At 41.0% G+C, this 20,347-nt stretch overlaps 1 protein-coding gene across 1 annotated transcript in view; it reads right to left on the bottom strand.

The window, feature by feature from the left end:
* Positions 1 to 4,286: 4,286 nt before the first annotated feature.
* The window catches only part of LEKR1 (leucine, glutamate and lysine rich 1), a 52,485-nt gene continuing 36,424 nt past the window's right edge, over positions 4,287 to 20,347 (bottom strand). The window contains exons 5-11 of the mRNA XM_010584999.1: positions 19,156 to 19,237; positions 17,236 to 17,313; positions 16,774 to 16,977; positions 14,865 to 14,958; positions 8,716 to 8,868; positions 7,413 to 7,712; positions 4,287 to 4,700 (exon numbers count right to left, since the gene is read on the bottom strand). Of these exons, the coding sequence (XP_010583301.1) occupies positions 4,287 to 4,700; positions 7,413 to 7,712; positions 8,716 to 8,868; positions 14,865 to 14,958; positions 16,774 to 16,977; positions 17,236 to 17,313; positions 19,156 to 19,237 (1,325 nt within the window). The remainder of the gene's footprint in view (positions 4,701 to 7,412; positions 7,713 to 8,715; positions 8,869 to 14,864; positions 14,959 to 16,773; positions 16,978 to 17,235; positions 17,314 to 19,155; positions 19,238 to 20,347) is intronic.

The raw sequence follows: 20,347 nt of genomic DNA, 5'->3' as shown, positions 1-20,347 counted from the left end.
AGACCTATGTTACTGGCTCTTATTTTCACGCCCAGAGGAATCGGGCTTGGCGGGGTGGGCAGGCTGGAGAGGGCAAGCACCGGCAGCGCCCGCTACGTCCAGCTCAGCATCGCCAGGACCTGGCAGGGGACCGATCCGGCCACTGTCTCCTTTTCCCATCCACAACCCCACGAGCGTGACGGCAGTTCCCTCGCAGCTCAAAGCCAGGCACTTCTGCCTCCTCCCAATAACACCGCGCTCAACCGTCGTACGTAGACTCTCTCCAACTAATAGTAAGACACTAAGTATTTGAAGCTTCTCTGGAAGTGAAGGCTACTGGATAAAAATACGTGGATACATGTGGTAGTAACACAGCAAGTTGGTGCATCGGATATCCTGGTTTGCAAACTGGCAGCGGGATTAATACTCTACGGAAAGATCTAGGACTGTACTAGCTACTATTCGTGAACAGGCAACAATAGCAGCTCTGTCGCGGAAGAAACAGAAGGCTTTGCATTAGGACAGAACAAGACAACCCGTTGCCACGGGATGTTTTCTTGTAACCTTGAGGAGTGAAAGGATGGCTTACTGCCTACAGCCAGCGGGTCAGGATCCCACAGAGGCAGATTTGTTTCAAGCTTGGAGATTTTTTTAGTATTCCCTTGTGCCATGAGTCCTAGAGTGCAAGGTCCAGCACACGAAAAACCCATTTGTAAATGACACTGCTTCTACAAGACGTATTGCCTCCAGGAAGTTTTATTTCCTGAAAATGTGGTGATATAATTAGGTGTCTACATTCTCCACGGTACTTTCTGCTGGTGCTTTTCATCCCATTACGAGAAATACTCTGTACACTTTCCTTGACTATGTAAAATTACTTTTAATTGTTTTTAAAAGCTGGTAAAAAAGGTTTCCTAACATTTATATATTTTGCTTATTGCTTAGCAGCAGGAGTTCTGGGTTTCTGTGAGGGAGGGGAAATAAGGGAAATTTTTGTTCTTGACCTGGTTTGGATCCATGATTTATACACTCCCTCATGCTAGAAATGTTATTTCTGTGACTGCTCTCGTTATTTTACGTGCTATTCCTCTCTTTACGATTTATGAACACGCAGTCTCTCTTTACTACTCCTGCTGCTAGAGGACAAAAACACCGAAGCAGCGGACAAGAGCCCAGATTTTAAATCTGACCTGTTTTCATGGCCCCAGCAGCACAAGGGGAGGAATGGCTGCTACAACACGGAATTAGGGATACTCTCTTACCAAAGGCAAGAATTAGAGGGGGACAGGCTGCTTTCTGCATCCGTGCTCTGGTTTTGCTTTGTGCACAGAGCCCTTACTGCGCAGTGGTGATCTCCAGCCAGCAGAATGGTCCACAGGTAAATGTCCCACCTTTGCTTCAATATAAACATTCCAATATTAAAATTCCAGATTACAACACCACCTACCACAGGGTTCACTGTGACGCCTGTTCCATAGCTATACAAGGGTGTAAAATTATGTAATAGCATTTACTGCATTCACATTATTTAAAAATTCTCATAAGACTGTAAAATACAACTGAAGTTCATCTAAAAATTTTATGAAAAATCTACATAACAGCTCTGGAGCCCATCATTTTAAGAACTGCCTCAGTGAAAATCTATTACTTCAGCACAGGAAGACTGTGGGCGGACAGTGGAATAACAATCTTCAAGCTTGAAGAAGTCAGGACTTTTCCTAAACAAACAAACAAAAAAATAAAATCAGCATCACCACTGACTAGAGAAGGGGACCATCCAGCCATACTCCAAACTACCTTTTGGGAGTGCTCCCCATCCCTTCTTTCTGCACATGCAGAATTGCTGAAAAACAAATTTCCTGAGGCTTGCATTTCAGTAGAATTGCTTTAACATCTTTGACATTTCCAATTTTCAACATCTTTAAGAAAAATACGAGTAACTGAGCAAAGTCAGCACGTCCCGGAAACAGTTCTCACTTTCCCAGGTATCTTGGTTGGGCTTAAGACTCACTGTTGCCATTGGCCAATTAATTAGTCAATCGGTATTGAGCATAATCCCATTTTAGTAAACTGGGCAAGCCTCCACTGAGCATAGGGAGGATAGAGCCTATCAGGACACGCTTGGGTTGGGAGCTACAGCCGGCCTCATTCCCAGCAGGCAGCGAGCCTCCTCTTGAGCCAAAGCTGAGGAAAGCCGAAAGGTGAATTTTCGGGCTCAGACCTCCACCAACCTGAGTCTACACTCTCCTGGGGACCTTATTTGTCTTTGGTTCTAACGCACCCCAACCAGCTGATTTTTGTTAACAGTTTCTCTGAGGTCAGTGCATAGAGGACCGTCAAGTTCAGGTCTGTGCAATCTGCCAGCTGACTGCAGAGTGTGTACGCTATCGCTATACAGCAGCAGCTACCAGAGTAATTGCTGTAATTCTGGTTTATTGTTGCTTTTGGAATTTGTGAATAGAGGATTTTTGAGCTTTTGGATAAACTCTGCTACCACTGAAGTCAGGTAAGGCTTACCGCTGGTTTCAGTAGGAACAGAAGCTGATTAAGACAAAGTGTGTTTTCAAATCTAGCTCCAGAGGCTAAATCTACAATGGTCACTTCTTCCACTGATGTTATTGAGTAAAATGCATTCCCTGCCATGCCATTGGACTCAGCAAAGCTTTTCTAATTTTCTCCAGCATTGAAGACATTGCTCTCATTTTGTCACATACAGGACTACCTCATCACTCAGAAATAATGAGAAGGTTGAGGTTCATGGTGCAATTATAAATGTATTTGCATTTACAAGTAAAGTGGCCTGTGAAGAAGCAACTCCATGACTCTGAGTGAAGAGCAAGCCCAGTCCCAAAACTGAAACAGGAGCAAGCAATTTCAGTCGTGCAGTTCTTCATATGCACGCTCCAAGTCTGCAAAATGCTCCCCTCTAACTTACCTCCCATGAAGTTTCCATCCAAGTCAGAGCTGATGGTCTCAGAAGATGCATGGTGGTCTTCCAAGAGAGTGACTCCTGGGGCACTAGGGGCACCAGCAGGTCTGAGCCCTCCCCGTGCTGGGGGCTCCCATGGGGCCAGGAGCTCAGCTTCAAGCTCCTGCCCTGGCCCCAGCCCTCGCCCGAGCTGGGTCTACATGGTAGATCTACCTTCTACATGGTATGGTAGGTCTACCTTCTACATGGTATGGTAGGTCTACCTCTGCCCAAGGGACTCGCCAGGCTGACCTGGGCCTGCTTCATCACCTCTCCTGGTCTGATGACCCCCAGGCTGTCGCCAGAACCAGTGACTATCACCAGACTGGCCCTCTTTGGGCTTATCTGACCAAAACACTTGAGTATCTGGTGACACAGTAAGTAAAATCTCAGACTGCGTCTGTGTTGCCCATTCCTGTTTCACTTAGCCCAGCCAGTGCTCTGCACTGACAAACTGCCCCAACAGCAGAGCTGCCTTGTTCGAAGAGCAGCTACTTCTGCAGCGTCTGCACGCTAACAATGACAACCAAGACTTGTCTGGGCTTTTCATGCCCCAAAACAAACCACAGCTCCATGCATCAAGCAGCACATAAAAATATTGATCCTCCTCTGTAACAATTTTACAGAGAACACCAGCATGTCTACTTTGAAGCTAAAAACTATGCTTGACAAAAAGACACTTTTCCGATGAAATTCAAGAGGCAACCATCTTTTGGACAAAATATATTAAGTCTTCGACTCCTTGTTAATTAGCACAGCTTGAAGACTTGCACACAGAGGAAGCTATGTCCCTGCCAGTGGCTAGTCTACTGAGCGCACAGATTTGCCACATTTTCATGCTGAGTGATATATACTCCACAACTAGCGAGTCTCACTGACCTAAGCATAAATATTTGCAAATATAACACTAGTTAATTAAATCATTGCAAAAATCTGATTCTAACCGAACAGATCACTTTTTTACACCAGAAACAAGCAATTAAGTTACATGGGAGAACACACAAAATAGGTAAATTCCAATAAAGTGGTTAGGGAAAACAGTATTTGGAACTGGCAGCTATTTTAATTACAGATATTGAACACGTGCTCCTCTTGGAGAGACAATATTTTTTCTTTTTTACTCTTCTAATCTTGAAATGTTGATAGCATTTAATTACATTGATATGCAATGGTCAAAGAAACATTATTGCATCAAAAATATATAAAACTTAAAATTAAGTTACAGTTGTAGAAATGCATGAATTGCATTGGCTAAGATTTGACCCTAGGGGTCCACAAGTAAATGGTCATTTGATGCACTGGAATGGTTTCTCATGTGCCATGCATGCGTACGTAGCTGTCAGAGCTGACTCAGTTGTCGTCTTATAACTGCAGCAATCCTGCTCCTGGGCTCATTCAGCGAAGCCGCCCTTCCTCTTGGAGGATGCGGTGGGGTTAGAGCCGGCAAGCCCACACTGCCGCTGCTGTTACGCTTACTGGAGGTGGGTGCCTTAGCAGCTCTTGAAATACCAAACTGTCTGGAGAGATTGATTTCCTTCCCAGCGCTGGGGCTCGCGCGGCTTTTCTGTCCGTAATCAGCGAGCAGGGCAGCAGAGGAGGTTAGGCTGCCCTGAGTCAGGGAACACGGCGATAACGGGAAGTTTCCACTGAGCTTTTTTAGTTCCAGTACTTGTTCCCTGGCCTGAGTCAAAGCTGCAGTCAGCTCATAGCGTTCCTCACACTCTCTGCGCACTGTTTCCTGGAGAAGAGTGTTCTGCAAACAGAAACAAACACCGGCTTTACAAAATGCCGTTGGTCAAAAAATGCGCCTGTTAAACTCCTCAGGCTTAAGGCAGGGTGGCTGGAGGTTACTGATGCCTACAAACCCTTCAATACTTCCCTGTGCTTTGGTTTCTCTGAAAGTCACTCAAAGGACATACATCACCATTCACACACCCTTCACTCCCTCAGGAGACAGTGGAAACATGAGGTAAGTCATCAGGAGTTACTTCTGATCTCCTGCCCATCCTCTAACTAGGGGGAAACTGGGAATGCTGCTCTTGGAAAGGAAAAAGCAACGGACAGAGGTTGAGTATTACTGCACCACTTCGTTATAAGTGTTCAAGAAGTCATCCTCCTCTGCAGTATAAATAATTGTGCACCGATTTTTTTTTTTGTGATGGAATTCCTTGTTGATTACTATTTCCCAAACAATTGGGATAAATGATTTCCAGCCTAGTGGTTTTCACAACCTTCGCACTGTGATTCCTGATACTTAAATGGTAAGTGACTGGTACTGGGCCTTGAGCAGACAACTGAAACTGTTTCCGTATTACAGAAGTCCCCAAGTCAGTATATTATGTAGAACTTATTTGTGATGCTAATTTTCCTGGCTCCCAGCTGAAACAAAAAGTAAAAAAACCACAACGGACAACATCACTAAATTGATTCATAGAAGTCTGAACTACTGAAAGTACTAAAACAAGCAGCAAATATCCACTTTTTTGTTCTTTTAAGCAAGTAATTGTTGCTGACACCAGGAGGTCCGAGAGAATGGAAGGGAAGCAGCCACCAAGGCAGTCTCCAACACAGAGAGCGATGATTCAGTCAAACAGAGAACACCACCCTCAGTTGTGCACAACCGCATTGCCCAGACACAAACTTTTCTGTGTAAACCTCTCCAGCGCTAAGAGTATGAGCTGTATGCTGGGTCAGGTCACGCATCACCCTGAAGTGAGGATAAACATTTGTATTTGAAATTCCGTATGTGATTATGACAGTGGGTGTATAACAGGGAAGAAAATGTGTAAGAAAGAATCTCAATAGCACTTTTTCGACGTTTTGAAGAGCGAATACCGGTGTCAGTAAATTCAGAGCACAGAAGCGTGTTCCCACTAAAGCGGAAGGTGGTAAGGTCTGTTTAGCCAAGAAGAGCTTACTAAAACTATTACATTTTTGCATGTGTGTTCCTGTCAAAACTTCAAAAATGATGGAGAAATGAAAAGTCCTTTGTTGATCAATTTTTTTAGATTTTAAAATTTTACTTTGGTCAAAGCACCTGTAGCAGATGTAGAGTAGAAACACAGAAGTTCTGCTCAGGCTATCTAACCTCAGTGCCAACTGCAAGTGAAGGAGCTGTTGGAGAAGGAACATAACTACATGCAGAAGTAGAAGCGGGAGAGACATAAATATTCAAAATAACTTACTCTCTGAATACCTAACTCTGCAGACAACTTAATGAAAGAAAGTTAGATGTTACTTTCCCTGCCACTCAGACGGTCACTGTTAGTCCGTGAAGTTATTTGGAAAGTGTTACCGGCAAATCTGAGGAAGTATCCTGATGCGAAGTTTATATTAAAACCAGTTTCAATTTTCAACCACTCTTATCCCTCCTTTTCCTAATATAATTGTATTAGAGGAGGAACTCTGCTTCAGACTGGGGAAAACTAAGCACATAAGCAGAGCTGGCAGAATCTCATGATTGAGGGTAACTGTGTTCCTTACCCTGCTGAAGTTCCTGACAAATACTTGAAGAGTACATGTCTTTCCAAGAGCCTTTTCCATAGGTACAGGACAGAATGACTGCCAACATCATTCTAATTTCACTAACACAGTGTTTCTGAACCTTTTTCAGGGGAGAAATAAATATCAACCCAAGCCCTAATTCATTTTGAAGAGTTTCATTTCCACTGTTTACCAATTTTTTCTGCCACTTAATTACTTTGGACATTCCGGCCTAATCTTATCTACAGTCCCTGACTTCACTGCTTTCACATTTCTCATAGAGCAGTACAGCGCTCTCTCTTCCCTTCCCATTATATTCCAAACATTCAGCAAATGCCTGTGCTAAGAATATCCATCAGTCAAATTTCTCTTCACATTTGATTAATTTTTATGTGTTTCTGTGTTACAGAAAGTGGCTTTACTGGTGGGAAGTGGGCTACATCCCCATTAGCACAGCAGGATGCACACGCGTACTCCCACGTTAAAAGATGCAATCTCTGCCCCAGAAGCCATTCAGAACAGGACTGTGTCCACTCTTTCCTATTGATAGCATGAAGTTTTATTCTTACAAATGATTTCCAAAATAAGTAAGATTACTGGGAGGATCGCTGCTGTCAGGTTCAAAGAATGAGAAATGTCCATGTCTTCTGCTTTAAAAACATGAGGAATGCTTTATTGTTTACTCATATTTATGTAGCATGATGTGACGCTAGAGACTAGGAAACAAAGGTCTTGCAGGACCTGAAAAATTTATATTTTTTAAAAATAAAAGACTAGTTTAAGTGCTTGCTGAATTAAAAATTTCACATATTTTGTGATACATTGTATTTATGAAATTATGATGGACTTGTTTTATAAATATTTTCATTTCAATGGCTTTTACACCAGTACCAGGGTCTGAAATATAGATGCTTTGAATGATTTTAGAAATCACATGTCTCTAAGTAAAAATAGCAAGGCATTTCCTCGGTCATGTTCCTACCTCCTCTTGAACTTGACTCAAATTGTGAATCAGCTGTGTCCTCTCCTGGGTTAATTTTTCCAGTTCATCTGACTTGTGTTTAATTTCTTTCCTCATATTATCCAGAAATGATTCATTATTGTTCTTTTCCATTGTCAGCTGAAATTCAAGTTCAGTAATTAGTCTTTTAAGGCTCTGAATTTCTTTTTCCTTATCTTCATCTTTCTCTGCAAGTTTGACCTGGGCATCTTGTAGCTTCTTTTCAAGAATTTCTGTCTCCTTCCTTAAGCTATTGGTGGCACTGGATATTAATCCTGGTATCTGCATTAGAGGAGACAAAAACTGCATTAGTCTACGTTCAGTGGATATTGTTAGGTAGGTAGAACTCAGTATCAGACAAAAGTTGACTTCAGGAAAAAAAACCAAACAAACATCCTCAGAGACAAAAAAAAAAAAAAGCTCTGACTTTACATAATACCCTCAAAGGATATCAGAGAGCTGTAAATTAATCAAAAGTAACTCAGAACAAAGAGATTAATTAGTATGTCCAAGATCAAACAAAGAAATAGAGGTAAAAATGGAAAAACTTAACTTCTTTACAGCAAGCTAGTATTTCTTCAGGGTTTTAAAATCATAGTCAAATATCTGTAAAGTGAACTAAGCCAAACTGCTATTTTCAGCTCTTTAAAACACTGTGTAATGTAACAAATTTTAAACAACAATGTAATTTCATCAAATTTCTTTGTTTTTTCCAGAATTCTCAATAAATGCGTCAAACCTTTTGAAAACTAAGGTTATAGGTACAGTTTTCAATTTCTATATAAAACTTCAAAAACCGTACATCTGGGTAGCTGGGAAGAGCCAACTGCATGTGATGCAACCACCAATATAGACAAGAAAGCAGTTAACTGGCCACTGGACCTTAGCCCATCCGTGCTGAACTAATTCGGGAAGGGAGAAAACAGTGCAGATGGTTTTGTGACAACCTGTCATAGTCTGAAACGGTCCAAAGCTTTTAAAAAATGATGATGTCAGTTTAAAAATAATTAACAGCTACAGTCAATGGACATAGATGAACTCTGGGCAGAGAAAATGTGAGTAAAGGAAGAACTTCCACACCATTTAACTAAGTGGAATAATTACTTATTAACCCATTCCATAAAAAAAATAGTAATAATTGAAACATATGCTAAGACTGGGGAAAAAAAATATTGTATCATCTAGACACAGGACTACACATAAAGAAGCTTTTAGTCCTTCACATACTGTTTCTCAGAAATTTACATTATCTACTGCCACAAAACTTTTCTCAAGTGTTACACACCTTCTTCTGGAGCTCTTCATGATCTCTCTGATATTTTGTGATTAATTCCTGCTGTTTTTGTCTTTCAATGTCTAGTTCCACCCTCGCTTCTTCCTTGACTTTAAGAATCGCTTCTTTGTGTCGTGCTTCACCTTTAGCCAGATCAATTTCCATCTAGGGAACAAGTGTTTTTTCACAATATGTAGCAACTCACCTTAAAATATTTTTCACATTCCACACTGCCATAAATGAAGTGATGTGAAATTTGGCAGACTGAAATTTTGGGCGCTGAACAAACACATCTGCATGATTGCAACCACTGGAGCCTGGCGAGGGAAAGCTCCCGCTTCCCGCTGGCTCGCGGCTGCACGGATGGCTCCTGCTCCACAGAGCATCAGGGCTGGCTCACAGCCGGCAGCCCCGGGAAGATGTCTTACAAGCCCCATGGTGTCTCAAGTGGTGCTAGATGCCTAAATTTAGGCAGCCGAACTTCACGCTAAATCCCTATGAAAACACTAAATTACAAAATCCTTAGCTGGTCCTTAAAATAGCTGATTACTTTGCTGGAAGCATCTGCCCTGGAGGTAAAACTCAGCCCGTTATTATTTTCAAATGCAGCAAAATGATACATTTCACAGTAAACAACATCTACTGCGCTAAAAATGGGCCATAAGCTCAATATTCAAAGATGTTAACTCTTTCTTATAAAACCATTTTTTATTCATGCTCTGCCGCTCAGCCTTGTCAGGGAATAGCAATTACCATATAAAATGTTTGCCTGTCTGCTCCCAGGGACCACACTCAGATGACACGTACTCCACGCGTGCCATCTTCCACTTTAGAAGCGCAGCGCGCGTTAGGACCGCATACCGATTTTATCACGTGTCCCCCTTCCACTAAATCCGTTGTAAACAGCAGAAATCTAGGGGAAGGAGCATACAGAGGAATCTCCGCAGAACCTCTCGGCGAGGCATCAGCGGGATGCCTGCCTCTCCAAGCATCGTCCGGTGCCAACGGCACGCGGCTCCATCACCAAGCCGAGGTTCGAGGGAGCAGCAAGGAGCAGCTCCAGCTCCTTTTAGGGTCCAGACAACACGGCACCGATGGTATGTATGTGGGACGAGCGCTGGACAAAAAAGCGGAGAAATGAAAAGTGAAAGCGTTGCAAATTCTGGGTAAAATATCCCAGTCCTGAAGGCATCTCATATATTTAATATTGCAAATTCAAATTCGAAAATTCAGCCATAATTTCCTGAAAATAAAAGCCTGGATTCTGGAGGAAATACTGAAGGCTATATTTTGAAAAATATTCTTCCTAAATCAGTATGCTAATATTATATTTCTGCAGGCTGAATTCTAATGGACTTAACTGTAGCACGCTGAAGGAATATGAAAGGCACATTAAACATGCACAACACTAGCCTAATTACTTTAAATTATTAAAAGAAGAAAAGCCCAGAATGAGCTTAATTACAATTATCTAATTTCACACACTAATTACGAGTGAAAGTATAACAAATCCCCCTAACACTTTTTGGGGAAAAGATAAACTGAAAATATTTTCATTATTTTTTAAATCAAAATATACCAAATTCTGGCCATGGAATAGGCACAAATCCCCCACTAAGGTTTAACTTAAAGCTGGTATATTTGTAAGATCCTCAAAATAGACTATTATTATTGTTGTTATTATTATTACAGATATATCTTCTACATTATTAGATATGGGAGTTAGGATTCTAATCGTAGAAAAACAAATTTATTAACTCTAAATATTATTATAGAAACAGATTGTATGTTGGACGCTACTTGATTAGAAAGACTAAAAAATAAAGGCAGTATAAAAAACTGAGCTCATTTTGAAGATTATACAAGCATTTTTCACATTTAACACTTGAAGCTAATAAAGCTGATAAGCAGAACAGGAAATAAAATGGCAGTTGATCTTCAAAGAAAGCACAATGGCTACTAATTGCTTTAAAACCACTTACATGCCCCTCATTAATTAATATTTTAAAAATCCATTTAAACAAGTGTTTACATCAATCTTAAAATCTTTTGTAAAAGAGATTTTTTTGTTGTTCCATTAAAACAATTTTAAGGTTTATCTGTATTTTAAATAGAAAACTGGAACACTTTATACTTATGTAATGGCACACTGACCCAAGAAAAAGATAACTTTGTCACTTTGTCACATTTCTGATTCTTTTGTCTGATGAGAACATTTTTAGAGCACTTGCCGTTCACTGCATTTTAATGGTTGTGATACCAAAACTGTAATTGCTCTCTCTTATTAGTAGCAGTCTTTATCTCGCTTTAATGTCAGGTTGAACAATACATTGTGATTATGTAGACAGTGTGACCTCGTTCTAAAATTATATCCTGTGACAGAGACATTAAGAAGTTTTAAAAGAAATGTAACTGATCTTAATTGCTAGTAGCCCAAAATTTTTCCTGAGACTAAATAAAGCTTTCAGACACTTATCACGTACTGAACCAGAGAAGACAGACAGTCATTTTAGTCAGCAATTATGTAAGGCTTAAATCAGAAAAGTCAGAGTTATTGTTCAACACTATTTTCAATTTTTCCTTCACAGATTTTTGTTGTTGTAATTTCTTATATTCAGTTTGAGGGTTTTTTTGGTGTTCATGTGAAAAAGTTGCAGATTAAAACAAAGTTTACACGCTCACAGCTGTTTATGGTAAACAGCTTTCCAAATCCCACTGGAAGACACTGGCAGCTGGACTCCAATCCCAGTCGGAGTCTCCAGCTCAGAACTTTACAGCGGCTGGAAAACTGCCCGGCGGAAAAGGACCCGGGGGTGCTGGTCGACAGCCTGCTGAACACAAGCCAGCAGTGTGCCCAGGTGGCCACAAAGGCCATTAGCATCCTGGCTTGTGTCAGAAATCCTGTGGCCAGCAGGAGCAGGGAAGGGATCGTTCCCCTGTACTCGGCACTGGCAAGGCTGCACCTCGAGTCCTGTGTTCAGTTTTGGGCCCCTCACGACAAGAAAGACATGGAGGTGCTGGAGCATGTCCAGAGAAGGGCAACCAAGCTGGTGAAGGGTCTAGAGAACAAGAAGTCTTATGAGGAGCGGCTGAGGGAACTGGGGCTGTTTAGTCTGGAGAAAAGGAGGCTGAGGGGAGACCTTATCGCTCTCTACAACTACCTGAAAGGAGGGTGTAGCGAGGTGGGTGCTGGTCTCTTCTATCAAGTAACTAGTGATAGGATGAAAGGAAACAGCCTCAAGTTGCACCAAGGGAGGTTTAGATTGGACGTCAGGAAAAATTTCTTCACCAAAAGGGCTGTCAGGCACTGGAAAAGGCTGCCCAAGGAAGCTGTGGAGTCACCATCCCTGGAGGGATTTAAAAGACATGTAATGTGACTTTTAGGGACATGGTTTAATGGTGTGCTTGGCAGTGTCAGGTTAACGGTTGGACTCAATGATCCTAAAGGTCTTTTCCAACCTAAACAATTTCATGATTCTATGACCCAAAACTCCAAGAAAAAGCGATCTGTCATGCAGAGCAGAACCAAAGGTCCTGATTCCTGAGATCGCTGTTACGCAGTGAGGCTGCTCAAAGCCCATAAACAAGGGGCTGTAGCATTGCCCCATTCCAACCAGCTGCACAATTAGCTAAGAAACCCATCCAATTAGCACATAGAGCGGGCATACACATGTATTTTTTAAATCAGCTGAAAATATTTTTCCACAGAAGACCCCAAACCCAAGTACATACTAACAGACGACTAACAAATTATAACCTAACATTGTAGAATGCAATAATACCAGTTCAAGATATGACTAGCGGCGGGAAACCCTTCTAACAAGAAAACACATGTTGACAGGAGTTTATGCTTGTGGAACAGACCTGTGCAACGCATACAGCACCGGCTCGGCTGTGGCGAGGTGCTTTGAGGGCGGGTGCGCAGCTGGGTGTGCTGCCCTGCATCTGAGCTATTTTCATAAGGGTGCATCCTACATCCATGGTCCAGGACTAGACCTAATCTCTTTCCCACTCTCTGTTCCCCAACCAAGCCAGTTACCCCCTAAATTCAGGGTGTCCTCCTGCTGTACTTTAACCATCCTTCTCATCTGTAGCCTTTATTTAATGGAGTGAAGGAAAAAAGAAATTAAGTAAAGGAAAAATGGGCATTTATAAAGGAGCGTGCATGTATGGAAGGTGTATCATTCTCCCTCCCACCTTCCCCTTCCCCCTCACTGTGAAAGGAACCATCATCCAATTACCAAAAGACCCCAGGTGGCACATGAAAGTGGCTTTAGAGACTTTTATAAGAGTCAATGAATAAAATAACAAAGGAGAAGCCAAGTTGTAGGAGCGTCAAGTCTTTTCAAATGAAATACAGAGGTATTTTCACAGTAAATTTCACTGACGTCTTTATCTCCATACTGCTCTGATTTGAAGGGAGGGCAAGTAAAAAAACCAGCAGAGTCATTAGCAGGAGCCTATTTGGCAGAGATGTGACTGCCTGAAAGGACCTGGTGATGCTAGAGGTCAGCAGAAAGAGCAGAAGCCGTTCGCACCCAAGAGGTCCGTCCTAGCTCCGGGACTTTCACTGCGCAACTCTTTAGCTCTTTTTTATTGTGAGGACCCCCAGCTCAAGTAAATGGACGAGCCACATGCCTTCTTTCTGCTACCATGTCTCCCTTCCCAATTCCCCAGTCTAACCACACTCCTCCACCTACCCACAGTGCTCCTTAGCCCCCTCTCCTAGCCCCCAGCTGCAGCTGACAGCCAGCACTACCTAACTTCTGCTGAGGTTCCCATGCTGTAATTAGCCACACGCTCACCAAGCTAATACCCATCTCACACTGAGCTGTTCGCTCAGTCGGTGGGCACGCACAGCCTGCCACGTCAGGCACAACCAGGTGACTCTCGAGCACTCGGCGGGGAGGCTGCTTGGAGGGGCACACGCACCCCGAACCCCAGGTTGCACAAGCTTCCCTGTGCCCCCAGGTTGAAAGCAACGCTTGCTCCAGGTACTTCAGGTCTTGAGCTAGGTGACACTGCTAATTTGGGAGTGTCGTTTTACTCTCCATACATGTGGGGACTTGTCCTGACACCAGTGGGAACTATGGGCTCATATCAAAATAACAACAAATTTCATGTTCACAGAGGACTTGGAAAGGATAAAACTATCATGTTACTTCTTACTTGCCTATTGCCATGAGTGACAGAATCATCCCAGGGATGGCACGAACATGTATCCTGTGTTCGTAGCTGCCGTAAGTACCAGGCAGGGTATCCACAGGCCTCTCGCCTTCCTTGTCAGCTGTACGGCTAACAGCTCTGCTGCCTTTTGCTATTCGACAACTCCAGAAAGCTCCAGAATCACTATGCTAAAACAGCTTTTTTGTTTAGCTCTGCTTTGGTTTGCAAATACCTGTCTTCTAAGAAAAGGACATTTTTGCTCATCTGTTTATTATTTATTTTATAGATTTGTTTTACAAATAGCAATCTTCAGTTTCAGTTCACCTAACCTACAAGCAGGAAGGCTCTGCGTTCTCTCTCTCGCGTGGCAACAATGCCCAACCTTGTTTTTACTGGGAAACTACTTCAATATTAAATATATGCTTTCCTATGCTTCTCTGCGAGACGCGTAGGGAAACAAATCCAGGCACTGATGCACTTCCCCATGCAGAATTGTGGTTCAGGGTTTATAACCTGGACAGTTGCACACAGAACAAGGTAGGCTCTGTACATTCACCTCCTTGGAGCTCACATAGGACAACAGCTGGTGAGACTGGGCTTTTCCTGCTGCAGAGCACACAGGGAAAGCACGGCGCTTGGAAGAACAGAGGTTCTGAGGAACAGGCTCAGTCTTGCTCCTCATACCCAGGCTTCCAAGGGACTGCACTCCTAACATAGGCGCTTTGCAAATACCCTGAAACCTGGGAAGTCTGGATCAGACCTGAACAGCTGCCAAGTCTGTAAACACTCATGCTAAACACCTTTTGCTTTCAGTTCCAACCTATGTAGAGAGATCACCCATTAAAACCTCTTGTGCAAAGAACACTATTGACATGTTTGCACTTGAGGAGACAGGTATCTGGCTTACTGTACTCACTCGTGACAGCTGACTACAAAAAAAAAAAAAAAAAAAAAAAAAGAAACCGAAAGGGTGCCAACTGCACATCCAGTATTACCTTCTCCCTCCAGTTATCTTCATTCCGCATCTTCTGTCTTAATGTTTCCTGCAGCTGCTCTGTTCTGTTCTGATGAGAAATCAGCATTAACTCCCTAGAAACCACAAAAACTCGTATGTAAATATGTGCTCTGCCCAGATTGGTGGTATGCCATTTTCTTGCAATTAAGTCCTTTGTGGCAAAGGCTCATCTTTTCCTCTTTGTTTAGTATTCTGTGCAATAAGCCCAGGAATCCTGCCTGGAGCCCAGAGGCACAGCAGTAATCACTACTTAGCATTTGCATAATGCCATCACATGCTTTATGAATTTTATGTTTTAAAGAAAATACTGTAGTTGATCTTTCTTCCACACACACATATTTAAACCTCAAATATTTTTAATATTTCTTAAGTTTTTAAGAACACTGAAAAACTGTTATAATATTCAAAACAGAAATTGTTGTATTTAATGAGCTCAGAATATTACTATCATTAATTAAAAAATTGTAATAGGTTTTGAATTAAAACCACCAAGTGCTTTCTATTGTTAGAGTTACTGTTTGTTATATGAAGCTTGTATAGCAAAAGCCCTGGAGAGTTTAAATTCTTGTAACTTAGATTATTAGCAAGGTACCGACTGGAACAACTCATGTATCTGGGGTTTAAGTAGAAGGGAAATATTATTAAATTAACATGTAGTATCTTTTCATGCAGGTACTAAAGTACAGGGAATATTCAAATCCTTTAATATGAAAATAGCTTAATGCCTCTTGGTGTACATCACTCTCAGAAAATGCTTATCTTCTCCAAAAAGCCACTTTTATGAATACATTTTCCATTGTACACAACTCAAAAAAATAACATACTGCCATGTCTTAGGTAGGGGACAGCACTTTCTATTTTGCTAGTAAATGACAAGCTAATTTATCAGTAACTGCAAATTTATTAGCAGGACACTTAAATAATAAAACAAACCTGTGATTCTTAGGAATAATACAGGGTATGTAGATTACACTCCAAGCAATTTTAAAAAGTGTGGATTTAGGGTGATAAGTACTCAAGTCTGAAACAAAGGCACTCAAACTAGATACCATTCCAGGAAAGACAATCCTCAGAAGCTCAGTGTTCTATTTTCCACATCTGAAAAGTAATTACAGGGAAAACGGCAACTTCATTGATATCTGAGAACCTTCAAAATAAGACTACACTGGCAGGAAGTTGTCCATACACTTCAGCAAATACTAGACTGTATCCAATAACCTGGCATATTGTAATATTTACAGCATTATTGGTTTGAAAGTTGCTAATAACATAAGTTACAAGAATTTAAACTCTCCAGGGCTTTTGCTCTACAAACCTCACAATACAAATAGCAGCTATAACAACTGCAGTAAATGGGTGTTTAGATTAAGCTTGAGCTGAAGCGCTGGACTGCAAAACAGGGCTTTCCCCCCTGCTTTTTTTTTTTTTTTAAATAGGATTTTCTTTTCTTTGTCATTCAAGTTTTGTCTATATTGCAATAATTTTAAAAAATCTAATTAATTCCAATATTTCAGGATATGAGCTCAGGGTTGCCAAGGCTTTTAGAGTTTTGCCCTAAAAGCAGGAGATGAGAGAGGGCAGTGGCAGGGCAGGACTGTCCTGAGCACACAGGCAAGGCAGCGACTCCAGAACACGGAGTTGGGACCAGCAGGTCTCTCCCAGTCTGCCCAGTGCCCATAGCCACACTCCTCATTCTGCTGCCTCACCTCCCGACTGGCAGAAGCCATCTCTGGTGCTTTACAGAATCTATCTGTCCTTTTGGTAACAGTGAGAGGGGTTGAGGATCTGGCAGAGGAGGAATGTTTTATTTTTAATAGATTTCCAAAAAGACAATCTAGGCTGAACGTACAGTCACAGGAGGTTACCCGTGGTGACTCAGCTCCAATTACCTTTCTTGTTTCAACATCACCACCTCTTCCTCTGTTTGTCTAAGAAGAGCTTTAAGTGCTTCCAGCTCACTTTCTGATCGACCGGTTCTTCTTTTTAGATCTTCTTCTTTCCTTTCTTTCTCAGCCACTTCTTCCTGTAAATGTTTGCATACTTGTTGGCAAATTAGAAGAGATTCCTCCTTTTCCTTGAGCTCTTTCATAAGTCTACAGGTGAAATAAAAAAGTATCAGCATCGTAGTTACTATATTCTTATTTACAGACAGAAACTAAATAGATGGAAATCATTTGCACCTGAAAGATAAAGTATTATACAAAAACTTGTGTATCCTTTATGAAGTTAAATCTAGCAACTTGAACACAAAAATAGAAAAAAATGATTGTATAAAAACTGCATTAAAATCACAAAATTTTTGCTCTCACTGCTCAGAAATTTGTGTTACGAAACATAACTTCAGCATTTACCTTGATTCAGAAATTCCATTTTCGTATTTCATTTTTTTCAGTTCATTCTGACAGACATCAAGTTCCGCTGATTTCACCCTAAGAAAACAATAAAAAAAGTGTATTGTCCAAAGAAATGATAGCCTTTACTCATGCAGTAACCCAAACGTCATTTATTGATGTATTACCTAACTTTCTTTTTCTATTTCAGTTAAAAGGCGGACAACAAACAAAACGTTCTTTCTGTTCTAGCTAACATTTTTAAATAATTGGAAATTACACTTCCAATGTAATCTCAGACTAACCCAGGATCACAAGTTTAATGTTGCAAACAAGAAAATGAGATCTTGCAACACTGATGAAAGTTTCAAGTAAGATATGAATAAAAATGAACAAAACAATTTAGTAGGTAAGAGGGCTGGAAACTTTGCAGGTTTTTGTCATTATGTCATCATTTCATCAATTAATAACCATGGTTAAGCTTCATATTTACATTTAAACAGATATAGAATATGTTATTTTATTAAATTTTACCCATACTACATTGAAATTTTAATATTACATTTGGAAACCATTTAATGTTTATTTAACTGTGTTCCTAAAATCTTTTTTTCATACTCAATACTTGTATTGTCATTAAAACACTTTGTTGCTAAGCATTCCAAATATTTACAACCTTGTTATGATCAGACCCTCTGAATATAGGAACCGAAACCAGAAAGTACACATCATAGAAGGATGAATCCTTGGTTAAATTTCAGGAAACACAGAAAAAGACCAATGATAGCTGGTCTCGAGATTTTCAGTACTAGTTCATTGCTTTTGAGCTTAATATTTGAAACAGTAATTTTTATTTTCAGTAGTGAATTATAAAGTGTTATAAAGTGAATTATGAAGTGCTGCTGTTCCGGAATGATTTTCTATGCTATATGCAAGCAATGAGGATTTTAAATACAGGAAAGCATTCAGATCCCAGATTTTAGAGGTGACAACACAGGTTCCATTGAGCACCGCTGTGTCTGGATGGGACCCTGGATTTTGGGTGCCCGACACAGCTCCCACAAAAGTCAATGGAGGGCACCCTCGGGGCGCGGGGAACGTGGCAGCTCCGCTGCACGGCCCTGGCTTGGCCATTTAAATAGTAACCCAGGGCAACAGTGTGCAACAGCACAACAACATTTAAGAAGAGGTGCATCTTTTTTCTTATCTCCTCCAGTTTTGATAGAGGACTCCTTTCTGCTGTCCCCTTAGTCTGCAGGGGCAGGCACTGCTCCCTGCGGGTGGGCTGGAGACGGAGCAAGCTGAATTTTTTACTCCATGCGAGTGCTCTCTTTTCAGTCATAGTGCTGCAGTTAGCTCTGACAAGTATATGATGACATTCTGGTTTTTTCTCTATTAATTTAGGTTTTGCATACTCTTACTTGAAACCACAGGCACAACACAGAAAAATTACAAACCGCAAAAGCATACTGGTGCATGGGAAAAGTCACAGCAAATTTACATTGCAGGGGGTGAATAAAAAACGAAATCATAGTCACTGACTAAATACTAAAGTTTCTGATTAGTTTTATTGCACCCTTCCCTCCACTCCAAACCTACAATGTGAAATCTACTTTCCACAAACATTTTTAGTCCAGAAGTTATGTGGATTTCACAAAATGTATCCTACACTTGTGTGTTAAATGAAGCATCCGACTGAGCTGACTTAGCCCCCCTCTTTGCTCTAGCCTTAAACTCAGCTGGGGGAAGAAAGCCCTGCTTCCACACACAGACATGCTCAGTCAGCTGGTTAGAAATACAGACTGTTTAATATGACGATAAAATATTTTCTCTGTTGGTCATAACCTTCTCAAATCATGACAAGCGGCGTGCTCTGAAAAAAAGTGGTCTGTTACAGCTCTATGCGCAGTGGCAAAACAATCAAGCAAATGGAAATCTTACATTAACAGCTTTTTGTAGTGGTCCGTCTCAGCTGTTACTTTCTGCAGCTTCAGTCCAATTGTCTCTACTTGATTTGTTAAATCTGAAAACAAAAACATGGGTTTCATGCCTGTACTTATACTAAAATAATCCACTTTTATACATATAGAGTTTTATTTGCATCTCAGACATTTAGCTCCTCGCTCCCACCTCAAACAGGCAAAACAGTAGATCACAGCACTGCCTCTGAACAATGCAAAATGGCCATCTGTGAAAAGGATGGTTTATGATTTGTAATATTTGAATTGATTTCTCACTGCTTACAAACCATATAAGCCAGTTGTTTATATTTTCTTAAGAATAACAAATTACTTTAAAAAGTTGGAATGCTGTTACATCGCTGTACACTTCAGTTCAGAACAGCCTTCCAATTTCTAGTCATACACTAGCAGAGACTGGCTTTATAGCAAGAATCTGGTTTTTGTTTATTTGGGTTTTTTTATCCTACCAGGAAACATCAAGTTCAACTAAATGTAAATATACAATGCTTTAAACCACATGGTTTGTACATAATGCTAAGAGCAAAAGCATGCAGGAAGGTGGACCTGAAAATAACCTGCTAATGCAACTTCATATAAAACATTGACACTGACTTAATGGTACTATATATTTTGTCTTAGAGTCTCTTAGCTAAATGTTATCATTCAGAACACGTCACCTATCAGTTTCAACTGCCATTGCCTTTTTTCTGACATATATCCCAGTTCTTTTCATCTGTACCACCAGTTTAATTATCTTTTTTTTTTTCCACACTTGGAAAAAAAGCTTCCAAAGAAAATACTGAGCAAAGATAAAAGAACTGTTAAATATCACTCCTTCTGCACAGTCTCATGTAAATGAAAAAGTGACAAATTTACTCCCAGTAGCCAATGTAACACTTCTGATTTATTAGCTTTCACCCCTCTGAGTAAGCCGGGTCTCTCCAAACACGGCCGTGCAGGACAGACGGCCGTCAGTTTGCACTTGCAGCACAGCACCCAAGAATTTTGGTGCACAGAGATCACAAGCATGTGCTGCACAAAAATACAGGCTGGTGAGAACAGAGCAAACGTTCTTGACATTTGTAACTATATCTGTCTGTTTGTTTACAGGTGCAAACTAATTTTAAAAGCTTTCTTAAAATCCCTTAGTGACACATATTAGACCATTTTGT

The sequence above is a fragment of the Haliaeetus leucocephalus genome, unplaced genomic scaffold, assembly GCF_000737465.1.
Source record: "Haliaeetus leucocephalus isolate CR32 unplaced genomic scaffold, Haliaeetus_leucocephalus-4.0 Scaffold1014, whole genome shotgun sequence".
Taxonomy (NCBI): domain Eukaryota; kingdom Metazoa; phylum Chordata; class Aves; order Accipitriformes; family Accipitridae; genus Haliaeetus; species Haliaeetus leucocephalus.
The sequence above is the reverse complement of the archived record's forward strand: the minus strand, read 5'-3'. Positions and strand labels throughout refer to the sequence as shown.